Source organism: Conger conger, chromosome 11 (assembly GCF_963514075.1).
Source record: "Conger conger chromosome 11, fConCon1.1, whole genome shotgun sequence".
Lineage (NCBI taxonomy): Eukaryota > Metazoa > Chordata > Actinopteri > Anguilliformes > Congridae > Conger > Conger conger.
Genome location: NC_083770.1, coordinates 33,714,066 through 33,740,423, shown reverse-complemented (window position 1 = coordinate 33,740,423; position 26,358 = coordinate 33,714,066). Strand labels below are relative to the sequence as shown.

General features: G+C 44.5%; 2 protein-coding genes across 5 annotated transcripts in view; both read right to left on the bottom strand.

Moving 5' to 3' along the window:
- hmcn2 (hemicentin 2) overlaps positions 1-18,951 on the bottom strand; it is a 63,998-nt gene extending 45,047 nt beyond the window's left edge. Inside the window, exons 1-18 of the mRNA XM_061259798.1 lie at positions 18,693-18,951; positions 14,898-14,968; positions 12,976-13,134; positions 12,707-12,829; positions 8,522-8,693; positions 8,140-8,246; positions 7,740-7,860; positions 6,882-7,145; positions 6,500-6,644; positions 6,074-6,195; positions 5,545-5,817; positions 4,476-4,617; positions 3,553-3,680; positions 2,526-2,639; positions 2,210-2,368; positions 1,597-1,791; positions 696-791; positions 30-157 (exon numbers count right to left, since the gene is read on the bottom strand). Of these exons, the coding sequence (XP_061115782.1) occupies positions 30-157; positions 696-791; positions 1,597-1,791; positions 2,210-2,368; positions 2,526-2,639; positions 3,553-3,680; positions 4,476-4,617; positions 5,545-5,817; positions 6,074-6,195; positions 6,500-6,644; positions 6,882-7,145; positions 7,740-7,860; positions 8,140-8,246; positions 8,522-8,693; positions 12,707-12,829; positions 12,976-13,134; positions 14,898-14,968; positions 18,693-18,951 (2,778 nt within the window). The remainder of the gene's footprint in view (positions 1-29; positions 158-695; positions 792-1,596; positions 1,792-2,209; positions 2,369-2,525; positions 2,640-3,552; positions 3,681-4,475; positions 4,618-5,544; positions 5,818-6,073; positions 6,196-6,499; positions 6,645-6,881; positions 7,146-7,739; positions 7,861-8,139; positions 8,247-8,521; positions 8,694-12,706; positions 12,830-12,975; positions 13,135-14,897; positions 14,969-18,692) is intronic.
- A 3,797-nt stretch (positions 18,952-22,748) lies between these two features.
- The window catches only part of LOC133141158 (neuronal calcium sensor 1), a 38,152-nt gene continuing 34,542 nt past the window's right edge, over positions 22,749-26,358 (bottom strand). For all 4 annotated transcript variants that reach the window (XM_061261585.1, XM_061261587.1, XM_061261586.1 and 1 more), the window contains exon 9: positions 22,749-24,341. The gene's annotated coding sequence lies outside the window, so the exon portion shown is untranslated. The remainder of the gene's footprint in view (positions 24,342-26,358) is intronic.

Sequence of the window (26,358 nt, the reverse complement as noted above, 5' to 3'; positions counted from 1 at the left end):
GACAGAGGATTCCCAACTGTTGTTCTTACTGGTCTTCCATTGTGTGTCCAATGCCTGTCTGGAAGAGGAATTCCATCCAATAACATGCAAGGAATGGCGAGGGACTGACCAATCACAGTGGAGAGTATGGAGGCACCCTGAGCCAAAAGAGGAGGTTCTGTGGGCCAAGAGATAGAAAACATAGAGTGAAAAAGAAAGATAGGGGCTGTGTCTCAAAGTGCTTTATAGTTGATTGCATATTTCAAATTCCAATGTCTTCTTTGCTGTGGGCTCTGAAAACGTAATGGCGACTGGGAACTCAAAGCGTGCTCTGAAGCAGATTTGAAATTTAGGTCTTCCCAAGTACAACAAGAGAACTTCTGGTGAATTGCACAGTTTTTGTACTTGAGTTTTGGGACCCACTTGATCACATGAACATTAACTTCCATGCTTGATTTACACATTAACCAGTCCACAAGTTTGAATCACAATTTGGGACTCAGCCCTCAGCTCATGACGGGAAAGAGGCTCAATGCAGGCTTAAATCTAAACCCACCTGTGACTGTTGGCCAAACAGAAAACGTATAAACAAGGTTTCATGAAGAGCTGTTGCAAAGCTCCCTATTGTACTAATGTTACTAGGTGCCTCTCATCAGCAGGCAGAGAACAGTCCTGAGTCTGTGACCGTGTCCATTCCCAGCTGTGAAGATACTGACCCAGGCCAGAGACGCTGATCCTGGCCTCTGTCCTGATGGATCCAAACGGATTCTGAGCCTCGCAGATGTACAGACCTTCATCATCCAGCCACACACCTGAGGAGAAATTCACACTTTATAATTCCCCAAATGGAGATGACACATTTTGTGTCACTTGTAGCCAGGTAAGAAAAGGCCCAATACAGCTACACTCAGACCTGGGTTTTGGTTTTCTGTGCTCGACTGATCATGGCTGGTGCAATTAAGCCAACCAAGATGACCAGAAGGTGGGATTTTCACTTGTTGAGAGTATTTCATAGGTTCCATTCCAATACACCGGACAAGCTCAGTAAAGCATAGAAAAGACACAGGGGCGAACCCCATGAAGGGAGGGGCATCACCTTCCTGAAATTGAAATGCAGTATCTGCAATAAAACATCATGCAGCCGGCCACATAAAGATGTAAGAAGGCACTGAGCCAGAGCAGCTCACCTTCTCCTGGTCTTACTCTTGCCAGAGCCCTACTGTAAGTACCGACATGGGGGAAATCAGCCTGTCCTTACGTGCTCCGGTCTCCGTGTCAGATAGAGCCTGCTCTCTATAAAAGTTCATATTTTCAAATGCCTCTCTTGAGGACGATCAGTGAGGAATTTCTAGTATTTGGTCATGTCACCTGGAAATATGAGTGAGCCAGAAAACCTGAGAGGGTTGTCACAGAATTTTCCACATACCCACAATCCTCTCTGACACGCCAGTCACAGTGCAGCGTTTGACTCACTCCGCGGTGCGGTCGGCTGTGTCACAGGGAGATTTATGGCAGATCGCGCTGGCTTGTAGACGTGATGACTCATGGTGTACGGTTTGGGGACATGAGGGTGTGGGTGAGGGTGAGGACCGGGGTGCAAGGGCAGCTGTAACTCACTGTGGATCAGCAGCGCCCCGGACTCAAGCTGCAGGGTCCCACTGTTCCCATCGGGCCTGGTGGGGATCATCAGCCCGGCCTTTCGACTCCAAGTGACCGTAGGAGCGGGGAAACCGCGAGCCACGCAGGGCAACGTCACATTCTCCCCAATGTTGGCAGCGACATCACCAGGGGTCTCCAAGAAATGGGGAACCACTGCACAAGTGAATGGAGGTGCACACATGCAATATTGGACTTGGACATCCTGAAATATTGTGCCTTGTAAATAATTGTTGTGAATACACCGCAAATACACCGCAAAAAAGTGTTTTAGTCTTGTAATGAGACTTACGATCTTACTTTTTTCACATGAAAAATATTAGCCTCTTTTAAGTTTCTTACCCCATTGGCAAAACTCATTTAAATCACCTCATTGGAAATATTTTTGTTTCACGTAGCAAAAAAAAAAATGGAAATAAGTCTAAATATAAGACAAACACTTGTTGTGATGACTTATTTTTCGTTTTTTGCAATGTAATTAATTTGTGTCATTGTGTTTCAATGGTTTGTTAATGCAAGACTGTGTTAGTATATGTGCTCAAATATACAGACAATGGAAGGAGGGCAAACTGACCTCCGACCTCTAGCGTGACCGTGGCAGAAGACGTCCCTGCGGAGCTGCTGGCGACACAGCGGTACTCCCCAGCGTCCCTCTCCTGCACCTTCCCGAAATGCAGCGTCCCGCGACGGGCGTCCTGTTCCGCAAACGCTGGTTTACCAACCTGCAGATCACCTACGGGCACACAAGCACAGAAACACACACACAGTCACATTTACTTAATTAACAACCCCACTTTCTCAAATGAGCAAAACGTCAAGATGGGATCCTACTGAGTATAATCTATCCCTTCGATATTGCATGAATGCATTACCATGGTGATCCTGCTTACCTTTAAACCACTTAACAAGAGGTTGGGGGTCCCCTGTAGCTTGGCACTCTAACGTAGCATCTCCTCCAGCAACTGCAAGCACGCTCTGTCTCGTGGCTGATATGTCAGGGGCTTCTATGGATTGGGGAGAAATAAATCTATAAAAAGGTAACAAAGGGCAGCTTCATGGATTTCACCCTGGACAAATGGAGAATTGCTTTTTGAATATACACTCTCCGAGCTCTATATTAGGAACATTTTTACTGTATTATACCTACTTATTCATGCGACCTACTTCGCCAATTGTGTGGCAGCAGTGCAATGCATACATTCATGTAGATACAGGTCAGGAGCTTCAGTTAAGGTTCACATCAATCATTAGAATGGGGAAAAAATGTCATCTAAGTGACTTTGACCGTGGGATGATTGTTGGTGGCAGACAGGGTGGTTTGAGTATCTCAGAAACTGCTAATTTCCTGGGATTTTCACACACTGTAGCGTTTGCAAAGAATGGTGGGGGGAAAAAATCCAGTGAAATAAATGTATATTGTGTGAATTTTGTCTAATAATCATTGTTTGATTTGAAAATAAAAATGTTATTAGTACATGCATTTAACTGTATGCACATATCCAACAAAGCACAACCATCAGCGATAATAATAGCACTTCAGTAGAAATGTATATTTAGCCCACTAGGGGAAATAGAACTGTCTATAAATAGCATCAGTGTTGGCAATACACACCCTGGTGTGTGCAAGTGGGAGACAGCCAATCAAATCAATGCAAAAAAAGCAGTGAAATCATCAATACGGAAATTGCAATGGGGCAGGGCATCTAGTCAGGCAACTGTCAAATCCAGTGCACTGAGTGAAAAACTTTCAAGACGTTCAATCATTGAGGCACCCACTGTTGCCTCCCCCAAGACTGACGTGTAGGTTAAAAACTCCACCCAACAAGCTGTCAGACCTACAATAGATCAGGAAATGTGCTGCTGTCAATCAAAGCCCCTCTCCCTCCCAGCTGTCAGCCAGCCCTGTTCATCACGCACCTGTGTATATCAGCGAGGCTGTCTGGGTCGCGGTTCCGGCCTCATTGGACGCCAGACACGTGTAGTTCCCAGCATCCTCTGGGGAGGCTTCTCTGATTGTCAGCGTTCCATGTTTAGAAATGAACACTCTGAATGGAATTGGGGAAGGCACGCTTAGCAGTGACACAATAACCCACTTGTACCTGGCGGTTTAACACAAATATACAGTTTATCTCCCCATGCTGCCTTGATGGTATTCCGACTACTAAAAAGCTGTATTTCTTTTGTACTGTATACTTCTACTGCCTTTAATCCAGGGGTGGCCAACCCTGGGCCTGGAGAGCCGCAGGGTCTTTTTTTTTTTTACCCTAAAACCAATTCAAACCCAAGAACCAGGTGAAGTGAGTTAACTGTGTAATCAACTGCTTTCACTGATCGATTAACTGCTGAGTAACAACAAAAGCCAGCTCATCCTGCAGCTCTCCAGAACCAGGGTTGGCCACCGCTGCTCTAATCATACAAAACACAGTTTGGAGTTCAACCTATTCTTTTCCTGCATATTGTTAATTAAGAAATTGGTTTCCAAGGGAAAGAACATTAAAAAAGCATTATAGAGAGGGAGGAAGGAATATGTTCTTCTTACCTACTATTAGTAAAGTCAGTACAGGTTGCAAACTTCTCTAAAAACCAAAACCGTATTTTAGTAATGTGTGTAAACGTAACAAAAAAAAATATGACACAACTGGAGTCTTTTGAAATAATAGTATGATAAATGGAAACCTCAAAACAATATGAGCTGGGGTGTACATATGCTTCAGGGAGCTTCGGTGACACAGGTTTAAACTCTACAGACACAGTTGGGATTGAGAGGCTGGTGTGTGTGTGTGTGTGTGTCTGTTTGTACTTGTTTGGGAGTGGGGGGAGGGGGCAGTGGTGTTCTGTACCTGCGTCTGCTTGTGATAAAGAGGTTTCCATGGCTCCAGAAGGTCTGTGGCTGGGGAGAACCAGATGCAGTGCAGGCAAAGTGGACCTCGCCCCCTCGAGAAAACTTCATGGTTCGGGGGATCACCATCACGGAGGGAGCCTCTGCCAAAAGGAACCCCGATTCTGAACAATGATTCACATGCTTTTTACTACACATAACGGGTCAGTTGCTCCAAGCGCATGCAATGGCATCAACGCAATCAAATCAAATCGCTGAAGAAGAGCACCGGGGGGGGGGGGGGGGTCGAGCCTCGGTCGAAGCCGTGACGAGGTGCGGAAAGCAATCACCGTAAGAGAGACTATTCACATCTGATTCAGCATTCAATAATGACAACTCAAGCATTACTACAGCTAAATACGCATAATGGTGCTGCAATTTATTAATCTTTTTTTTTTTTAAACCTGCGCTAATTCTCCTGATTTATCCACATTCCAGCTTCAAGCATTTGGAGAGAAGCAGGAGCTAATAGGACCACTCCACCGCCTGAATTACGATCTGTAATAGAGGCCAGATGTCACTCTCCCTACGGCACTTGCAAGCCTAGTGAACTCTTTACTGAACATGCAGTATTCTCAAAATTACACATCACTAAGTAAAATGTTCAGTGTTACAAGCCACTCCCTATTGGACTCATATGTACTATGTTAAGAACTGAATTAACACTGGACATTTTACTGTGCATTTGAAACACAGTGGAAATAGTAAAATCCGAAACTGACAATCAAACATTAGTACATATAAAACAAAATACTTATTTCTCACAAAAGAAGAACACTCGGACAGTTACGACTAAATAAGAAAACGTAAATATTAGCAATGAAGAGCTACCAATATCTTATTTTGAGTGGAAGTGTATCGCATTGCTCAGGTTTGAGGACTGCAGCACTTTCTTTCTTGCACTAAATTGTAACTAATTTAGTAACTAAATTGACCGAAGGTTTGAGGTGGCGGGCTAGAGGTCATGCCACTTCTATGGCGACTCTTGCAAGGCTGTAATAGGACATAGCGTCTGAGTAGGTGGGAGTTACCTGGCACCAGAAGCCAAACGATGGCTGTGCTCTCTCCTTGAGTGTTCGAGGCCACGCACTGGTACTCCCCCGAGTCGTGAGGCAGAACCCCGCTGATCTCCAGGGAGGTGTTTCGCAGCACCCTGACTCTGCCCGTGTGACCGCCCAGGCCCCGCCCATCACGCCACCACGTCAGGTTGTGGCGCGTGGAACCCTCCACCAGGCAGGTCAGCACAGCCACGCCCCCCGGAGCGGAGGTCACGTTCAGGGCGGGTTTCAGCACAGGAGGGGGGTCTAGATCAGGGAGACAGAGGAGGAGAGGAGGGTGGGGGGTGCCTTTTGGTTAACCACAAAAAAAGAGGTTAACCAGATCCAGCAAATCCAGTATGAAGAATGATTTAGTCTCAGTACAGTCCATTGTTTTAAAATTTTAGTTCAAAAAAGACATATATAACTCATGTCAAATCACAGCAACAGCAATACATTTTATGGTGACATTTGGCACGTTTGTGTGTGTGTGTATGTATATGTGTACACTTCCGTCACAGACCTCTCACTGTTAGCTGTGTATGAGCCTGACCCAGTCCAGCCTTGCTCTGAGCCACACACTCATACTGGCCCTCATCCTCTCCAGAGGCATGTGGGATTTCCCATGATGCTTTGGCAGAGAACCTAAAACATGGTGTGCAGTGGGGTGAGAGCGAGCCCTGAATTATCTTTGGCAAAGAATTTACACCATTGAACCTTTTTATTTACAAAATATTACATTGTATAATGTAATGTTTATTATTCAATATTCTATTTGATATTCCTCAGGCTAATGAGAAATTGAGAAATTGCATTTTCAGAAGGAAGACTGTTGTACCATAGACACAACTGACAGTTTTCAGAAAAAGTCACAGAATATATTTTTCTATACAGAATCTATAATTTAGCTACTGTCCATTATGGTTGTCTAAAGGAAAAAGCAACCCACTGGAAGAACTTCTCCTCCCCAAGCCTGGCTCCGCCTCTGGTGAATCTCAGCCTATAGGGAACCTCGCTCTCCACAGAACATTCAATCACAGCAGGCTGCATGAAGAAGCCCTTTGTAGTAATGGGCATGCTCACTATTGGAGCCTCTGTTGGAGGACAGAAATCCCGTTGTCAGTGTAAAGTAATAAGTACCCAGCACATTCACATTTATTTATACTTTCTTAACCATGATGTCACTGTGAGATCAAAGTCTTTTTCTAAAGAGATACCAGGCCAAATAATGAACAATGCACATATCATACAATACAAGGACCATAGATAATAGCACATGATTGAGCATGCTGCACTGAGTTACGTCATGGCAGGGGTTTGAGGGCTCTTGCCTGGGACGATGTTGGTGTAGGAGACAGTGGACAGTCGCTGGAAGCGATATCCATCTGAGTCCTTCCCGGAGACTTTCAGGAAGAAACTCTCGGAAGGAGTGCGGAATTCCGGAACGTTCCAGAGCCCATGGCTGCCGCGGTCCGCGGGCAGCGGGATGGGAAAGTTTCGGAGGGGCCGTCCAGAAGCTGAAACCAGCTCCACGTGACTGAGCAGTCCTGGCGGGGTCAGACCCGTACACTTCAAAAGCACATGAGCTGGGACACCTGCGACCACGAGAGGGGGAAGGGACTGACAGTCAGAGACTACAGACATACTACACACATCTGCATACACGTGTAAACAGGCACATATTCACAGTGTGACCATTTGTGGAGGGGCTGTTTAAGTGCAGGAAGGGCTCATTCCTGGAGCTGGATTGCCAGTGTGATGTCAGGAGGAGATGTGGGGTAACTAGACCGTCTTATATACATAAAAGGACATGGACACAAACTTTTGGCAGCTTGACAATAGGTACTTTAATGGGAGCTACACAGCTACAGGCTACACCATGCTAGTTGACCACTGTTATTCTCTGCCTCTCCCATTCATAGACAAAGCATGCATCTATAGACAAACATATGCACGCCACATGCACCCTTACACACATATGCCCATGCACACATGTCTTGCCCACAGACACACACACTGTCTTGCACACATACAAACTAGCACACACACACACACACACACACATACACATACAAATACACACGGACAAACTGCCTGGACATTTCTGCATACAGTATACATATATGCAGACTCACACGGACACTCCCTGACATTATCAGGACACAGTCGGCAGCGAAAGCTTGAAGTACCTTGAATGGGTCGCTCCCTGGTGTTGTTGAACTCTGTCACAGGTATGCTGGAGAATCCCGCCCGGAAGTCCAGGTTGCTGACCCCTGTGACCCTGAGGGTGTGGCGTCCGCTGCAGCCCGTCTGGGTAAAAACACAAACGCTTAATCCAGCAGCACAGACCGAGAAAGCCATCGTGCAGAAAAACGCAGCTGAACCAAACCAGAACCGCAACCACTGGGCAATCTGCCCCCACACAGCACTTACCAGGGCACATCTTATATCCGTGCTTGGACGCACGTATATGTGGGCAGATACATATCACCCTGCTACCAATCAATTGTCTATTTCTTTCAAAATACAGTGCAGACCTGTGTTTAATCCATGCAGAATGTCATGGACACATGGATGACTGAGGAGTACCTTCAGAGTCCATGTTCCTGGCCGGGGGTACTTCAGGTTAACCACACGAGCAGAGTTTGGGATATTCAGCAGTTCTGTTAGCCCCTGCACCTCTCCAACACTGCGGCCTAAAAACACACACAGTCAGCCACACTTTTAAACGTCTGCACCAGTGACTAGTACACAACGACTGAGGACACCTGGCATCCTGCCCACAGCCCTACTGAGGACACAGTGGCACCCTGCCAAGGCCACTAAGGCAGACAGTGATGTACTGTGTGCTTTTGGAACTGAAATGAAGGAAATCAAACACAGAAAACAGATCCTGAGCAGACAAATACCACAGTCTGCAGAGAAAACCACACACAGCCATAACATAACACACAATGGCCACAGGGCCTACCAAAAGGGTCCTTCAGTTCGATCTGTGGAGCGGGGCCACTGAGGGACACGGTGACCTCTTTCAGGCTGGGGTCAAAGGGCACCTCCCACTGGTTCTCCTGGGCGGTCTCATGGTTGGAGGATAGCAGGTGGACCTTCATGGCCTGGACAGTCTCCTCCACCCACTTGAGAACCTGTCAGGGGTCAGGGCAAGGACACGTGTTTAGACTGGGGGCAGAACACAAATGGCAACCTGCCAAACTAGCCCACAGCTGAACAGACTGTACCTGGGATCCCTCAAATGTGCTTGTTTTACATCTTTATCCCAAAAGACGGAAAAGTGGGGGCTGGTGTGGAGGAGCAGGGCTCTGGCTCTGTGAGCCAGCTGCTCTTCATCAGAGCGAACTTACCCTTTCTGTGTTCAGACACCTAACAATATGTCCCTCCACAACCATAAAGGGAAACAAATGGAGAATGGAGAAGGAGAATGTATTGTGTAGTGTACGGCATGGAATGCATTTTCTAAAATGTTTCTCTTTCAGGCAGAATGGTTTGTGCTCCTCTGGCACAGTCTTGGGTGGTGCAAGCTTTACTTACTTTAAAAGGACACCTTTGTCTCTTTCGGCTTTTTTAATGTTGAGGGGGAAGGGTTAAGGCCATGTATTAATTAAGCTGGGAAGTGCTCTGTATTATTCACAAGTGTAATATGCAGAAACAATAATAGAAATGAATGGCTTTCTGTTTGTGCTATCTGTCAAATAGGTTTTGCTTACTTAGTGATCAGAGACAGCCGGGATGCTGCCATTTGCATTGGTGTAGGTTCTCAAATGAGGGAAATGAGCAAGTTATCAGCCTAAAAGTAACTAAACCAGGCTCAAATTACCAGCAGCATGCTAATATCACAATTATTGCACAAGACAATTATAATAAGTACAAAACCCCCCATTGACCGTTGTGCTTTCTGAGACATTGCAGAGAAATGGGTTGGAACACCATAAAACCATTATAGTGATGTAACCATAATGATATTAACAGATTGGGAGCGATACCACTGCAAATTACTCACACACTGTTAATCCTATAGGATTCAACTCCCCCACCACATGAGTCAGAAGCCAACACGTGCAAAATGATCTGCATTACTGTTTACAATTTGCTCCATGTAAATTTATGGCTAAAAACATTTGTCCAGCATTTGACATAATTTAAAAACAGTTGTGCGGCCAGGACCTCCAGTAAATTGCAAGTTGTTATATTTTACTGCAGTGACACGAGCAAGCCAAGGGGTATTGTTTCAGTCTTAGGAGACACGAGTAGGTTAACACATCTTAATAGATTTAAGAATAACACTGTAAATTGGGGCAGGCCAGGTCCTCTGACAATTGAATAACCCAGACCACTCCTGACACACTCTCGCTCTCTCTCTCTCTCTCTCTCTCTCCCTCCCTCTCCCTCTCTCTCTCTGGCACCACTCACCGCTGACAGCAGCTGGTTCCCCTCTCTAATTTTTGCATCTGGAAACAGCTGTAATGTCTGCCACATGTGCGGCTAATCCCGAGCGGGACCTGAAAGAGCGGCTTTTCGGCGACCCACATCTGCCTCCAGAAACGGGGACGCTGCTGCCACCCCAGCAGCCAGAGGATAAGAACCAGTGTCCCCTCACGGCCACAGGCAAGAACACCGAAGCCCAGGAACCGGCATCCGCTGGCACCCGCCACAACCCGTCTTCCCCCACACAGACCGCCATACGACAGCACGATGTTCTGTGCAAAATGAACTCTGATAGTGTATTTTTGAAAATGCGGGCTAGTACATTGCAGCCCACCAGACTCATATAAACTGTTCAACACTGAGCAGTCTGCTGTGTGGGCCTAAACCACAGGACAGAATCCAGCAGCTGCAGGAGAGGGGCTTTCAAATTCCATCAGCAGGGAGTGGCCGGAATAGGGGCCACCTAAATCCGAAAAACCTCTGAAAACCTTCACCTTTCACTGACAGTCGCATTGGTTGAGGAAGGGGGACAGGATGGTGGTGGGGGGGGGGGGGTCAGTCGAGGCAAAGCTGCCATTTTCTGACCTCAGTTCAGACATAGTCTCTCATGGGAGGCCCCCTACCACCACTCCGTCAGCACCAGACAGGCTGAACAATTGTGCAGCGAGGGTTACCACGGTATTGCGAAAGTGCCCGCAGACAGGGGTCAACAGGCAGCCCCGGCCGTGGTCGCTGGAGAGGTGAGGGGAGAGGAAGTGGCCAATTACAGCCTAATCAAGACCAGATGCTACCCCCCGCTGACCCCCACCGCAACCTCCCCTTTCAACGGGAATGTCAAAACACCTGCCCCCCGTTTTCCTGCAATGGCACCACAAGAGCGTACCCAACATCTGCCTTCCCTCCTCTCTGTCGGGGTAGAACCACAGAACCCGGCTTTGTTCCTGCTCCTGCAAAAACCTGAGACGGGATCCCGAATGCAAATGTTTCATTTCCTGGTCTGACTGACATGGGGGCCATTAGGGGCAATGTTATCGCTGTCTTCTGTCAAATATGTTAGGGTGCCAGACTCGGGAAACCCCCACTGGAATCAGGCATGTTTAAATGCATAAGGGTGTGCATACAGATTCCTGCATTTGGCACTACTTAATGTAATATAAATATACCTGTCAGCATGTGGTTAAGAAAGATTTTAACGAGGACATTTCCCTCTGGATTTCTCCTGTTAAATGGTTCATCCTTTGGTTTGGTGTGTGTGTGACGTGATATATTATGTGTGTGACACATCACAGAAGCTGGGCAGAAAAGGATTGCGGGGCTTTCCATAATTCTTACATACGGCCAATGCGTTTTTCATCAGGATATCCCCCATTTGCCAAAGAATCAAAGTGAGAATGAAAGTTGGTCTCCTCACCATCAGAAGTTCAACTTATGCGTTTTGTTATTGGTCTGAATGTTTATTATCTGTAATTCACATCGGATGTCACGGTCCTTCCGTTTTAAAGACAGGTCACACAGTAGAGTCACAGTGGGGCCGTTGTGTGCAGACTTGGCGCTAACTCCAGAAGGCAGCTGTGCCGGAGGAAAGTGCTATAATGGATCATATCTGGGGGTTTACACAATAAAATAAGCACTCTCTTCCCATGATACCTCTAATATCACAAAGGGCTTTATATATTTGATTTGGCTTCAGTGCATTAAACTGGAAACCACTGGTTAGGTTTTGTATATTCATGGGGCTGTTTTTTTTCCAAGGAATTAGATTTCCAATTTTTATGACTCTTCTTGCAGGGACTGTTTAACACCAGGGTAAATAAACCCGAAATCAAATTACATTCTCTGTCAAACTGGCTAACCAATGCATCAAATTAAATACTTGAATACTTGAATTACATGCTACAATGCAGCATCACTTTGCCGTACTCACCATCTGCCAGGGGAGTTTTTTAAACAATATGTACTGTAAACACAGGGGTAAGGTTTGAAGATAATAATGAAGTGAGATCCAGCTGAGGCTTGCTGTATGGATATAATTTTCTGTGAGAGAGGGGGCTGCTCTCTGTCTGCCTGGCCTATATACAGATTCCTATATACACGAACATATGCACACACGCACACACGCACACACACACACACACACACACACACACACACACACACACACACACACACACACACACACACTTGTATGTTTAGTTGCTATAGGCTCCTTGTCAGACTGATCTTGTGTTCACATGCAGGGTACCAGTCTCCCTCAGCAGAAAGCTCACACAGTCTTATAAAGCCCAGATGGCTTTGGCTTCACAAACTTGGAAGACACTCAACCCATAAATGAATGATGATGAAACACCTCATACCTGGCCTGTCAGTTGATTTATAACTTTGTAAATGCTAAGATGAATTAAAGACAATTAAACTGTACAGGACTGTTTGTCTCACTGAACTAGCTTTAACTTTTTGATATATTTCTGGTGAGACCTTTTATTTAATTCTTACAACAGCCAAGGCAAACTCAGGCAGTAAAAGGGTCATTTGTTTGAGTGTTTGACAAAGGTCACACCCACTTAAATCTATAGCCTGTAAAGGTGCAGAGAGGGGGCAGCAAACATCAGCTGAGACAGTGGGTATGTGGTCTCATGTGTGCTTCTATTGTGCCTGGGTATTCTGTCCAGACCAAACAATCAACAAGGCTTGACTTCTTGACCTATCTGCCTCTCACCTCGTTGACCTGTTGTTTGTCGAGGTGGAAGATCTGGCCGGAGCTGGTGGCAGCAATTTCCTCATAAACTCTGTAGCCAGGCTGGGTACGGTCGCCACAGTCACCTGTCAGCACAAATACCACCTGGAGGACATCGGACGGGGCGAGAACAATCAGATGACGAGATGATGATTGGCATAGGTCTCTTCTTTGGAACATAAATTTTGCAATACAATGTGAATAGTGTTGGGCCACAACTTCACACTTTCTGACGGGTGTCTCTGTCCTACCTGTGACTGGCGAAGCTGCACCAGCTGCAAGACGTCTTGTTTGAGGCGATAGTCCTTTGCCCTAGCGTCAGTAAACACATAGATGAAGGATCCAGGCAGGGAAACCTCCAGAGCCTTCTTGATGGCCCCTATGCTCATCTCGGGACAGTCTCCACCCCCCTGTGTGACAGAAACATTGGACCCACAGAAGTCTGACTAATTACAATCAGAGTGGCTCCGGTATCACACCAACAATATTTCAAACTTGGATCCCCAGCATGCATGGCACACTCATTTTGACTTTCAACCCACACACTCTTAATTTCTTGATTTAAGGTAATTACCTTTTCTTTCCTCCGGCTAAGGATTTCACACTAATTGCTCCAAATACAATTTACTGCAGTGTGCAAATTCATCCATGTTGAGTTTATACAGTTTTCAATGGTTTGAGCCAATCAACACAGGACAGTTGGTTGGAACAAAAAATGGTGCACAGCTCCTGGTTGACCCAGGAATTGAGTTTGACATCGCTGGTCTAAGGTCAGAGTTCACCGGCCTGGGTCACTTTACAAGTGTCTGTTGCTGAGTTATAGGGCTTTCTGGGAAGGGGAGGAGATGATTCCGCTAGCTGTAGTGACTCATGCTGTAGTGACTACCTTAGTCCTCCCTCCTGATCTCCCCCACCCCCCCTTTCTGATGTCCCTATCCTCCTTGTCTACCCAAAAAAAAAAAAAAAAAAAATTTGCACTTATGATGACGACTATATGTTTAGAACAGCATTCCATGTGTATTTTCCTAGTTATGGATGTGATGTTTTGACTTGTGGTAGAACCTATGCACTTGTAAGTCGCTTTGGATTAAAAGCGTTTGCCAAATGACAAAAATGTAAAATGTAAAAATGTAAATGTCATGGACTATTCTCTTTTTGAAGGAGCAAACACGGTAGATACAGCAAACACATGAGTTACTGTATATACAATATGTATTACTGGAGGAAACAATATACAATATGTACCTGTTCATAAACCCTATAGAAAGGCTGCTACACTCAATGTGCAATTAAATTGCAACTTATAATGTGTATGATTCTCACCTAGAAACCAAAACAAGAATCCATGCCAAGCAAGGATCCATTTGATCCATTTGAGCAACAAAACAAGCCCTTAAAATCACTTCAGTGGCTCTGTAGCCAATCTTTTTGTAGCCAAAGTCTTACAAAAACTCTAGAATATATGTTTCTGCCCTGTTTTTACTCTCTGGATTGACAATAGAATAACAATAGAACTCAATTCAGAGAACCAGAGGCAGAGAAGAGTAACGCTGAAGGTTATCATCACAATCCTTTTCAACTCCTTATAATAATATCACCAGTATAAAAAGTGGTATACTGGTTTTTAATTGGTGCAGTGAAACACGCTCTGTGGGCTACTGATGTGCTAGTATTTTTGAAAATAAAAAGGACATTTCTCTAAGACACTCTTCTTTCAGATGCCACAGATGTACAAAAAAATTGAAAGGCAAGGATGAACTTTGAGGCCAATTTGTTTTGCAATTCAGAGATAGGTCCAGGATTTATGCTGTCAGCGACAAGCAGAATTTGTGGTAAATTATTACATTTTGAAACCCAAAAAGTGTAAGAAGACACTTCTATAATGGCCAGCTCAAAGTGACTCATGTAACTCCCCCCATGTGACTCATACTCACAGAGAGATGGCAGACCCCACACATAAACCTGCAGACCTCAATATGAATCACCCGCCATGCAGGAAAAAGCCTGTGTGGAAAGCTCTTTTTGAAAGCAGGTTAAATCTAGGATGGCGGAAAAGCAGTAGTGTAATCCATAGATTTCCTGGTCTGTAATCCCATTTTCACTGATAATCGCTCTGCCCAAGCCAACAGGCCAGTCACCCGGCTTCAGACAGCCATGCCAACTCCACACAAACCTGCACAAACAGCTCCTGGAGATCATGCTGGAATTTCTTGGGATCAGTAGTGATGGACACGGGGCCAATATCTGCAACAGGGAAAAAACATTTTACTAAACCAGTTCCATTGTAAAGACCCCCTGGCCTTCAAGAGTTAAACTGAATGGTCAATGGAAGACTTTTCAGGGAAAGAAGACAAACTGGAAATGAATGAAGGCTTCGCACCATTGGGGTGCACGTGATGTATTTCACAAGTTATTGTGAATGTTATGTTTGTCATTGTACAGGTTAGTAGCTAACCCTGCTGAAAAAAACAGTCCAAGATTTTTGAAATAGTTGGTAGCTGGTTGACCAGTTCAGACCAGCTCCCAGCTCAACACTGTGCTCATTTAACTTTTAATTCCAGGTAGCTCCATAATGTGCTGTCCCTGCTCTTATACTGGAAAGCGTTCTAAAAATCTATTGGGCTGGCACTGTACTTGTCTTTCATATTTGCAGCATAACATTCCACATTCATGTGCCAAAATAATGTTTCCAAGATGTGTACACACAAAACAGAATGCGCAGGGAAGCTGTCCTCAAGCGCAAAAGGTCCGAAATGTTTTTGGTTTTCACCAGATCAGAATCAAATTCTGAGCCAAACCCCTTTTACTAATATCTGAGATGAGCAACAGACTGCTTTAACTGCTGACTTCATCAGACTGCAGCTCCGCAGGAACAGGGCTGACGAACATCGACGAGGGCAACGACAGGGGTCATTCAGGGTCATGTCCTGTGTGCTTTTTCCAGGTAGAATAGATGTAAAGATTGGCTTGTACAGGCACATAAACACTTACACAGTAGTGAGATAAGCTTGCAAGGAGTGGAGAAAATGGATTTTGTTCAGCTGACCAGCACACACTGTTTCAGAGGGAATGAATTTCAATGGATGCGTCACCACCACACCCTACAAATTGGCTGGTATTTGAGGATGTCCCTCGGGTCACCCAAACTGGATATCTGAGATTAATGCCTCCATCCTTCTCCGTGCTTAGCAGGACTACGCAAACACTAGTTCCAATGGCCCAACACAGAAAGCTAGTCCAGCTGCTCTCTTTCTTCATCATCCATGCTGGCACTGAATCACTTTCCCACCATACAAAGCTGCCTCAAACTGCATGACCGCTTTTATTAACGCAGCCAAACAACCTCATATTTACATCAGCCAGCTGAGCGGTCTGTGTATCATTGCTCCCCAACACCTCTTCTGCACATCCTCCATAGCAACCACAAAAAAGACATTGGAGAAAAGTAACACTTGCTGTCATTAGCGCTGATTGTTCCAACCGTTGACCCTTTTGTGTGAGACTGTTTCTCTGTCTCACTGGAGGCACGGGGGTGTAAGACCGTGGCGATGAATGATCACGTTTTCCCTATGTTTGGCACGTGTTTGGACTCGCCAGGAGACAGAACGATAGAGGAGTAAACACCGAGAACGGACATGGGGCTGAGAAGGGCCCGGGTTCGAGGGTCAAGCCTGCGGAAGCAGCTGTGGACTGGGGAGTGGGAGCAGCACTCACATTACAAGCTCGCTGGGTGAACCTTTTTTTAAACACAGTCATCAGTAATGAGTGCACGCTCCACGCATCATTTCTCTTTCACTATTCATCCATTTCTCTTTCTCTCTCACTGTCATTCCATCAGTTCCTGTCAACTCACTTTTCAATTTCAAATATTTTATTGGCATTCATTACATTACATTACATTACATTCATGGCATTTGGCAGACGCTCTTATCCAGAGCGATGTACAACAAAGTGCATACCCATAACCAGGGATAAGTGCGCTGAACAACCCTAGAGGCAAGTATAATTTCAACTGGTACCTGCATAACAAAGATTAGGGCCAGGGCCTATTTGAATTTATTTATTTTATTTTATTTTTTTAACAAAGCAAAAGTATGACAAAAGTAGGGTTCACAGGGAGGTAGGGAGGGGAGCGGTGCTCCTTGAAGAGGTGCATCTTCAGTTTGCACTTGAAGGTGGGAAGAGATTCTACAGTTCTGACCTCAACGGTTCGTTCCACCACCATGGAGCCAGAACAGACAGTAGTCGTGAGCGTGAGGTGGAAGGGGGAGAGGGCGAGGTGCCAAGCGGCCTGCGGAGGCTGAACGAAGAGGTCTGGCAGGGGTGTAGGGTCTGATGATTTTTTGTAGGTAAGCTGGGGAAGACCCCTTAACTGCTTGGAAGGCTAGCACCAATATTTTGAATTTGATGCGAGCCATGACAGGCAGCCAGTGGAGGGAAGTAAGCAGGGGGGTGACGTGAGTATTTGGGAATCACAGAAACTGCTGATCACCTGGGATTTTCACGCACCACAGTCTCTAGAGTTTGCAAAGAATGGTGCGAAAAACAAAAAATGAGCGAGGTCAGTGGAGAAGGGCCAGATTGGGCCAGATTGCAAGCTCAGAGGAAGGTGACAGTAATGCAAATAACCACACATTACAACAGTGGTGTGCAGAAGAGCATCTCTGAACACACAACGTGTCAAACCTCTAAAGTGGATCAGCTACAGCAGCAGAAGACCAATACATCAAAAAAATTAGCCTAATAAATACCATAAAGTGCTCACTGAGTGTATATTGTCAAAGTTCCCCCCCCCACAGCCTTTTCTCTCTCTCTCTCTCTCTCTCTCTCTCCCTCACAATAACATGGATGTGAAACATTGAAACATTGGACATCACTCTTCTTTGTCAATCAAAGAATATCATTGCAGTCTCATCGTTTTACAAGTTCCCCAAGGGAACACCACGCTTGACATCACCATCCACCCCCTCCCTCCACCCATTCTAGCACAAGTCCCTCCATCTGATTTGGTAACTATGGCTGCCGGGTTTTCCCAGAGCACTGGATGGGGGCGATGGGAGGTAATTACATTCAGGCAGACAGCATATGCTTCCAATCATCCTTAGAACACCCTCCCCTTCTCCTCCCCCACACCCACATTTGAAGCGCTCCTTCTCTGATGTTAAAACCCATGGCTGCTTCCGGTAGACACATCGCCCAAAGGAAGCAGGCCCACAGGCAGCCCAAATTGCTCTTTGGACCTCTGTGTATGACTGGTATCATATATTCGATTTTAATTACTCCACTTCTAGTTTAAGAACCATGCTCCTTTTCTGTTGCATTCCGGCAAAAAAGAAAAGAAAAGAGAAAGGCACTTTCCAATCCTCATATTACTTGAAGTGCCTTTTTGAAGTTGGTTATATGAAACTTACCCATTAGAAATACGCGGTTTAAAAATAAAAAAAGATGAGCAGGGCTATTCTCCCTATACAATGATACTATTATAATGCACAAACGTTCAGAAAAGTTAGTCTCAAAGAAAAGAAAAAAAATCATTCTGTATAAGGATGTCAAACAGTATAACTATATGCGAGAGGAAGCATAGCTTGTTCCATGTCTTTTGCGAGAAATAAGCATCAAAATTAACAACTCCGCCACCAAAACTGTAAAACTGGTGTAGCCTATGTATGCGTTCAGGCATTACAGCGATCCCTGCCGGTACATGTCATCAGTACGCATTATTGCAAATACAGTAGCCTATTTAAAGGACTTAAAATAAACTCAAAATAAATGAATAAAACATTAACTTAGGCCTACATTACATATGCATGTTTTAAACTCAGAATAACAAAACAAAACAAAAACATTATCAGTGACACTTACAATGTGATCTACTTTCATACAAAAAAAGGTTATTTGGACTGTCCTACAATTGTTAGCTAATGATAGATGTGCAATCGCGGGACAGATGTCTATCATTGTTCCTTACCTGGGTCGTGGAAAGGAACGAGGACAAAGTTCTTGATGGGTCTAGTTCTCCGGCTGAGAGTTTTTTCCAGGATCCGGGAGGCGCCATCTATCACCTGTTTGAGGTCGTCGTACATGGAGCCGGTAACATCGAACACAAAGGCTAGTGTCGAGGCGCTGTCACTGGAGCCCACAACTTCGTCCACTCTGGGTTCGGCGAGGAGTTTTCGGGCACAAGCCAACAGCACCAAGACACAGCACTTTATCCAAATGCCGGTCATTTTCTGATTACAAGAATTATGTAAATGTTTAAATGATTAATAGACAAAATCTTAACACATGATCGATATGTCCTTTGCGAAATGCCACATGTAAATGACTATATAAAAAAATAATACATCCAAGACTTCCAACACCTTCAGACAATGAGGTCCGGTACAGTTTAAAGCACGCAGTTTTTTTGCTGTTTTCCACCAACAAAGAAAATATCCTCCTTTGGCATGACGCAAAAACACGTAAACTAATGAAAGAGAGTATAAATCCCAATGACACAGATTAAAACATATCCAGGTCCATGTGCTTGAATGCGTAAATTCAGGTTTGGGAGAGGGACGGAAGAGCACTCTCACTGCTAACTCCCCTGGAGAAATTGCAAACTGCACTTTGGAAACGGGGGCGGAGAGGGTGTTAAAGGGGTCCTGAGTAGTTTGAATCTGTTGTGTGTGTATATGTGTGTGTGTGCGTGTGTATGTGTGTAACTTGACCCGACTCTGACTTGGAGCGCTAACCTCAGCGCCCCCCAGTCTCCAGAATCCAGTATAGCGCCCGCATTCAGACGCAAGAAAAAATGAGGACATTTGTAGATTTGCCATTTGTCATTGTTGTTATTGTTCAGGACGCGAAGAAACCAGAGTCCAAATTACTCCGTGTTTATTAATAGCGATGATACTATATACTCGGCTGGCATACTGCTAATTTTATCCAGAAATTCTTTGGAAAAAGCAACCCTCTTGTGTATGAATGGAACAGAGTTGACATCGCTGAAGAGCATTGCCAGATGGTTTTTAAAAGGAAATTCGCCGGAAACACAGATCCATTCCTTCTTTATTTGCGTGAACTGATGATATATAATATATCCAATGCACCATTAACAATATATGCGACTATAACGTGTTTTGTTTAATTGTCAAGTAAACAGGTCTTTGTTCGCTTAGTTTGGACCACACAGCCAAAAAGGCGACACACACACGCAACTAAAACCGAGACATGATATATCAGACACTCAAGAAAAAGAAGACAAGAAAGCTGATAATTCAGGAAAACTGCAGGAAAAGGAAAAGGGCCGTTCCAGAATGCAAACACTTAAGTGACCCAAAAACGACAAGCTTATTTGAGTGCTCACCAAAGGAAGTTGGAAGTTTAAGAACAACATGACGTTGTTGATTTTTCAGTTATCTCAATTTAAATTACAGCGGGATGCAACGACAGACATTTGTTGGTAGACCCCATTCAACTTTCAGCTGAAGAATTCAAGATAACGAGGTCAGATGCTCTTCAAATTCAAATCGTCGCGTCTTTGGAACTAAGAACGTACTACACAACCAAGACCACACTTAGTGTATACGGAACCCATAATATTTCGAAATATTAGGGACCAAATAAGCCAATTACAGACCTCACCAGTGGGGTCAAAGCAATACAAATTCTGTGCGTGAAAGCTTATACAGCTTCGCAATCCTGACAGCCATCTCATACTCCACTTTATTTCTGTCTCGCATTGAGTGCCAAATTTGACCCACTTGCCCTGCCTTGCTAATACCCCATGACATTCGCGGAATAATTCACACTTTGTGAATCTCACTGTATGTAATTTTATGATTATATAAGAAATAATAAAATCACTTGTAATAGGGACTACTATTGGTGATATGTTAAACTGCACAGCTCTGCTGGATGGAACAGAACCCTGGACGTGCAGCAGAGGTGATTTGGAGAGGTGATGAAGCTATGGGCAGATGCCATGAAGGGAGTTGCTTATTCTGCCTCTGTCTGGACTCTGTCTCTCTCTCTATGAATTTACCACAACTGGAAAATCTGTACATTTATCCCCCAGAAATAGTACATTTTAGCTTTTATGTCACCCTATACCATGATGTCCATCAAGGCAACTATATTATAACAGTATAATGTATTATATGCTGGGACCTCTCTGCTCCAGTGCAAATTTTATTTTAATCAAGGGTAATTTCTTGTTGTAAAACGGACCAAACAGTTTTATCCCAGATAGGAATTCTTACATTGTTGTTATTTGCGCTTTAACCCATCTCTTGGTGCACACAAGGCAAGAGAATGGCTTGTTTTTGCAGCAACTGTTTGCAGAGTCAGAATGATTGAGGTAGAAGTTTTTTATTGGGGAAAAGAAAATAAGAGTGGTCTGATTCTGTTTGACTGGATCAGGGGCACGCTTATCAAATGCAGTGTGTTACACCCTTAAATACAGAGGAACCACAAAGGAGTAAACCGGAAATTAATCTTGTTGGTTTCAAACCGAGGCCAAATTTCCACAGATTGAAGGCTATTGTGAATTCCCTTTACAGTTTAATATACATTCTGTATAGTAACTTCAGCAACCTGGGGCCAGATATAAATTATCGATAAAAAAAACAAAAATAAAAAAAAAACACACACACACACACACACACACACACAGAAACACACAGGCAGGCACACACACAATTTTCTTGCATCTCTGGTTACAGTGGCCACAGCTGATATAACGTTTCAACATCAGCTGCCTGTGATAAAAGATATCTTTACTTCAGAAGTTGTTATTGTGAAATGTCAACAGCACAGACCAGGTGAAGGGGTCTTGTCACCCATGAGGCTGACTCAGCAGTCTGAAGCAGATCAGGAGTCAGAGACAAGCGGGAAGATGAGGCAGATAATGGGGCTTACCAACCCAGGACCCATCTTCCCATGTCAGGCTCTCAAACCTCATTCCTGTGCTAATTAGCAGCTATCTCTGGCAGACAGGGGTCAAGCTGGGTGAGATAAGGGTAAAATTATGGCCAGGGCGAGCGCTTAGGGATACACTCTGTCTTCTATCAACGTGGATTGCATGTAATATGCATTTACTTACATCTAGTGAATTAGTCCAGTCTAGACTTAACACTGGGTCATACTGGTTGCTGCACAGATTCAACCCAACTCCAAAATGCTTTTGCCACATTTAAAAATATATTATTTAGATTTTAATATTTTAATTAAATTTTAATTTAATATTTTGATGTTAATGTTTATGCAAGAAGCAATCTCAAAGATGTGCAAGGACCTGAGAAGAGGATTATTTGAGTATTGGATTAAAGTGAAGAGATGAGGTTGAAAGCACGCTGTGCTCAAGACTGAATCCAGACCTTGTGCTCAGCCCCTCCAGATGAGCAAGGAGAGGCCAACAGGAAACCTGCAACAACTTTTCCATGTCAACACAAACTTTAAATCGCATTACTCTGGATTTTGAGCAACGCCTCTTGAAATGAGACCAGGAAAGACCACTCTCTTCAAAGCCAGAGTGAAGTAAACCTCTCTAGAGTCTCTAGATATTCAGTAAATGCACCGTGCTTCTGTTTAGAAAGTAGGAGATGAGAATGAGTGCACTTTAGAGATTCATATTTAAAATGCAACACAGCACAAGGCTGATGCACTCTGGATGATCACAGCCTGTCATAAAACTGCATGAATGGTAAATGGCTGGCATTTATATAGCGTCTTTATCCAAAGCGCTGTACAATTGATGCTTCTCATTCACCCATTCATACACACACTCACGGCGACTGGCTGCCATGCAAGGCACCGACCAGCTCGTCAGGAGCATTTGGGGGTTTTGGTGTCTTGCTCAGGGACACTTCGACACAGCCCGGGCGGGGGATCTAACCGCCAACCCTCCGACTGCTCTTACTGCCTGAGCCATGTCACCCCAATGACAGACAGACGGCAACGATAGCCTGAATAAAATGAAGGTTGAAATCTGAACAGCCTACCTCAGAGCCTGGCCAATTTGTTCATTTGACAAGATGAAAGCTCTCATTATTTGTCCTTTTATTTCAATTTTTTTCAAAATAATTATTTCAGAAAATAAAAAGGTTTTTACATCACATGAACCTAAGCAATACTGGACATTCAAAGAGACGCATTACCAGGAACACCAATAGCAAAAAAGGAAAAATTACACCCTGCAATCTTTATTTTATTTCAGTGCAGCAGAAGCAGCAACATTGGACGATTGTTCTGTGATTTACACAGCAATTCAGGTATCAACTTACGGACCCGGACAAAGAGAAAAGGTTTCTTGTGTTGACCCACGTCGCTGGAGAGAGGTTTTAATTAATGAGGCCTGACACGGCCCTAATGTGTTGACACTTCTTAGGAGCCTTACAGACCAAAACAAAAAGCCTTTACACACAAGAGCTATGGCTTTGTTTGACAGGAAATCACATCGCCGAAACGACACTAAAAAGACACTGCAGAGCAATTCATGTTACTTCCCCAGTCGTCTGGGGGTATTAAAAAGGGAGAGAAGAATCCCTTTCTTTCTCAGCCACAGGAGACGTGACCGTACAAGAGCTGGTCTTCAGTCCTCAAACGCCTGTAGGCTGGTGAAAAACTGCAAGACAGCCTTCCTCCCACAAAACACCGAGAACAAGAGAAGTGGCGACATCAGTGAACAAAAATAATGTGCAAAAAAACTGATTTGTGGGCTATTCTTCTTTTTTGGTTGGAGGCGGCCTGTTCTACAGCCTTTTATTAGTCAATGTATTGACAACACTGTAGCCATTTCACACAATGGTGCGAGTTTGACACATTGCAGAATGCTTGTTGGTGCAAGCAAGTGAAGGAATACAGACAACACAATGGAAACATACTGTACCTTAAAATATATTAAATTAATACATAAAGAATCATCTCCCCCTAAAGTTTCTCCACTCTGAGAAGTGAGGAGACAGCAGAATGCTATCCTAGGCTAATATACTTACACTCCAGCCAGTACAGTAGCCTAGGACACCGGGAAGGTTTCATTCAATATAAAAAGCAAAACAATTTATAAATAACACTTAAGTTTCATTCTAAGTGAATGCACAACACTTTCACAAAACCTCAGCAATGTTGCATTTTCAAATGTTAAAAGCCAATATATACATAAACAATGTTTTTTTTTTTTTGGTCTTTTCAAAAACTCGAAAAGAATGAGTGCTGATTGGGTTAGCGCTCTCCATTAACTGAACTCTCTGGTGGTCACGTGTGCAGAATAATCTGCACTGGCCACGCAGAGCCCACAGGGGGCGTCTGCAGTTCAGATAAAGCAGGGAAACACAGAAACGGAAAAAGCATTCAAGTTCCTCCAGACATTCTGTCCCTCTCAATTTTTCCATCTTAAAAACAGAGTTCCTCAGCCACAGCGAGGACGCCTCAGGTCTCGGATAAGAAGGCTTGATGTTCTGGGTGATGATGGCGATGACTGATTGACAGGAGGAAAACCCTCGTCAGCTTGTTCCTGTGACCCCCCCTCCCCGCTCTTCATCCTTCCCATGGGCTTCCAGGTGGGGGGGTCCCAGGAGAGATTTGGCTTCTTCCAAGAACAAGTGTAATGGCACTGGACTGAACACTGCTTGGGTATCTGCAGGGGACATAAAAAGCACAGGCTGAAATCAGATGCTGGAGGAAAGGCCAGCATGTTGACATGGAGGATGGGATGGCACTCACACTCATACACACACACTCTCACATGCTCACTCTCACTCATTCTCACTCACTCGTTTGTTCTCGCACACACACACACACACACGCTTGCCCACACACTTTCTCGCTCACACACACACACACACACTCACACACACACCACTTCAAATGACTTCCAGGTTCCAGCAGCAGCACGGTAGATGGGAATGGCCGTAATGAGGTCACACGCACTTTGGGAGGGGTTGGTTCTGGAGTGGCTGGAGAGCCCGCGGCCCCTGTTCCCTCTGCCCCCTTCTACGGGGCCCCTGATTGCCAGCAATCAACAGAGAGCGCCTGAATAATTTATGAGGGCGCCGAGGAAATGCTCGCGGCTAACAAGTGGCCCTTTGGCACCGGCTCATCTCATGTCGGGAGCGTGGCCCAGCAGCAGCTGCTTTCTCAAGTCTCGAGCGAAGCCAAACACACACGCACGTGACCTCTCTCACACACACACGCGTGCGTGACCTCTCAGACACACACACACGTGCGTGACCTCTCACACATGCACATACACACGCGTGACCTCATACCCACGCGCGTGACCTCACACACACACATATACACACACCCGCGTGACCTCTCACACACACACACACCCACCCACATGCGCGTGATCTCACACACCCACCCATGCTCGCCCACACACACACACGCGCGCGTGCGTGACCTCAAACACCCACATACGCCCACATGCAAACGCAATGTACAAAAGTACAAAAAATAATGAGCTTCACAGTACATGCAGGCAGGCTCAAGACCACGCATAGCAGCAATGATAGAACATACAGTACTGCACTAATAGCCCAAGTAATGAAACACTATCAGGTCAGGCTGGGCTCAGCTAAAGTAGGACTTTGTGAATTTTTCACACAGATTCAGATTTTCCAGTTGTGGTAAATACATTATTTTCAAAAACAAAAAAGCTCTGATACTTGACCAACTTCAATTAAAGACAATGGAAATTGTCACTATTGTTCACATTTATACTAACTTTAGTTAAAACCATTCTCCTCACAATGCCAATGCAGAAATAAAGTGAACATATTAAAGTATGTGCAAAGATGAACTATATATAGTGTGTGTTTACACTAATACTACCCCCCCAGTATACAATGTCGGAACACAATGTCCTGGAGAGCGCATTAACTCCAATCTCAGCCACCCTCTAGTGGACACATTTAAACCACCCAACACTTAAAAGGGTTCACTTACTAAAAATAAGAAATTACAACATTCATTTATACCAAAGGCAAAGCATTCATTTTGAGTAATGGGGAACTGGGGAATTTAGAACAAGGTCTACCATATTACACACTTTTGGCACTCATAAACGTGAAGAACCACCGTGCTGATTTGATGTCGCCATGGTTAATGTACAATAAGCTATTCGTTTTTGGTGCAAAACCTTTGACTGAACTAAATAAATTCTGATTTAATTGCATTTATAATTGCTTTCTGGTAAACAATCTGTAGAACCTAGCTAATAAGCTGCTCAGTCTCATTAAAATGAATAACTGTTTTTATAAACTGCTTGTTGAAAAAAACAAAAAAACAGTTGTTCATTCTTTATATACATTTCTGTGAGAAGCACTAGCTTACAAAAATGAATATATCCTCGACCTAGGGATCCAAGGTCTGGAAATAGGCCTAGTTACTGTCAAGCTCTGGTTCTGGGTAGCTAATGTTGATAAAGTTCTATGCAAGCCACTGCACAAATCTAATCAGCATTGAGCTGGCCAGCTAGGATTCAGCACGGGAAGCTGGATGTAAATAAACAGCATCGGTGCAACGGAGTATTACAATACTGTGTCATTAAGAAAATTACTATCATTAAAAAATAATTGTGCATCAGTGACCATTAGCCAGAGATGCTGAAGTTAAATGAAAATGAGCACATAAAAACATCTCCCATTGGT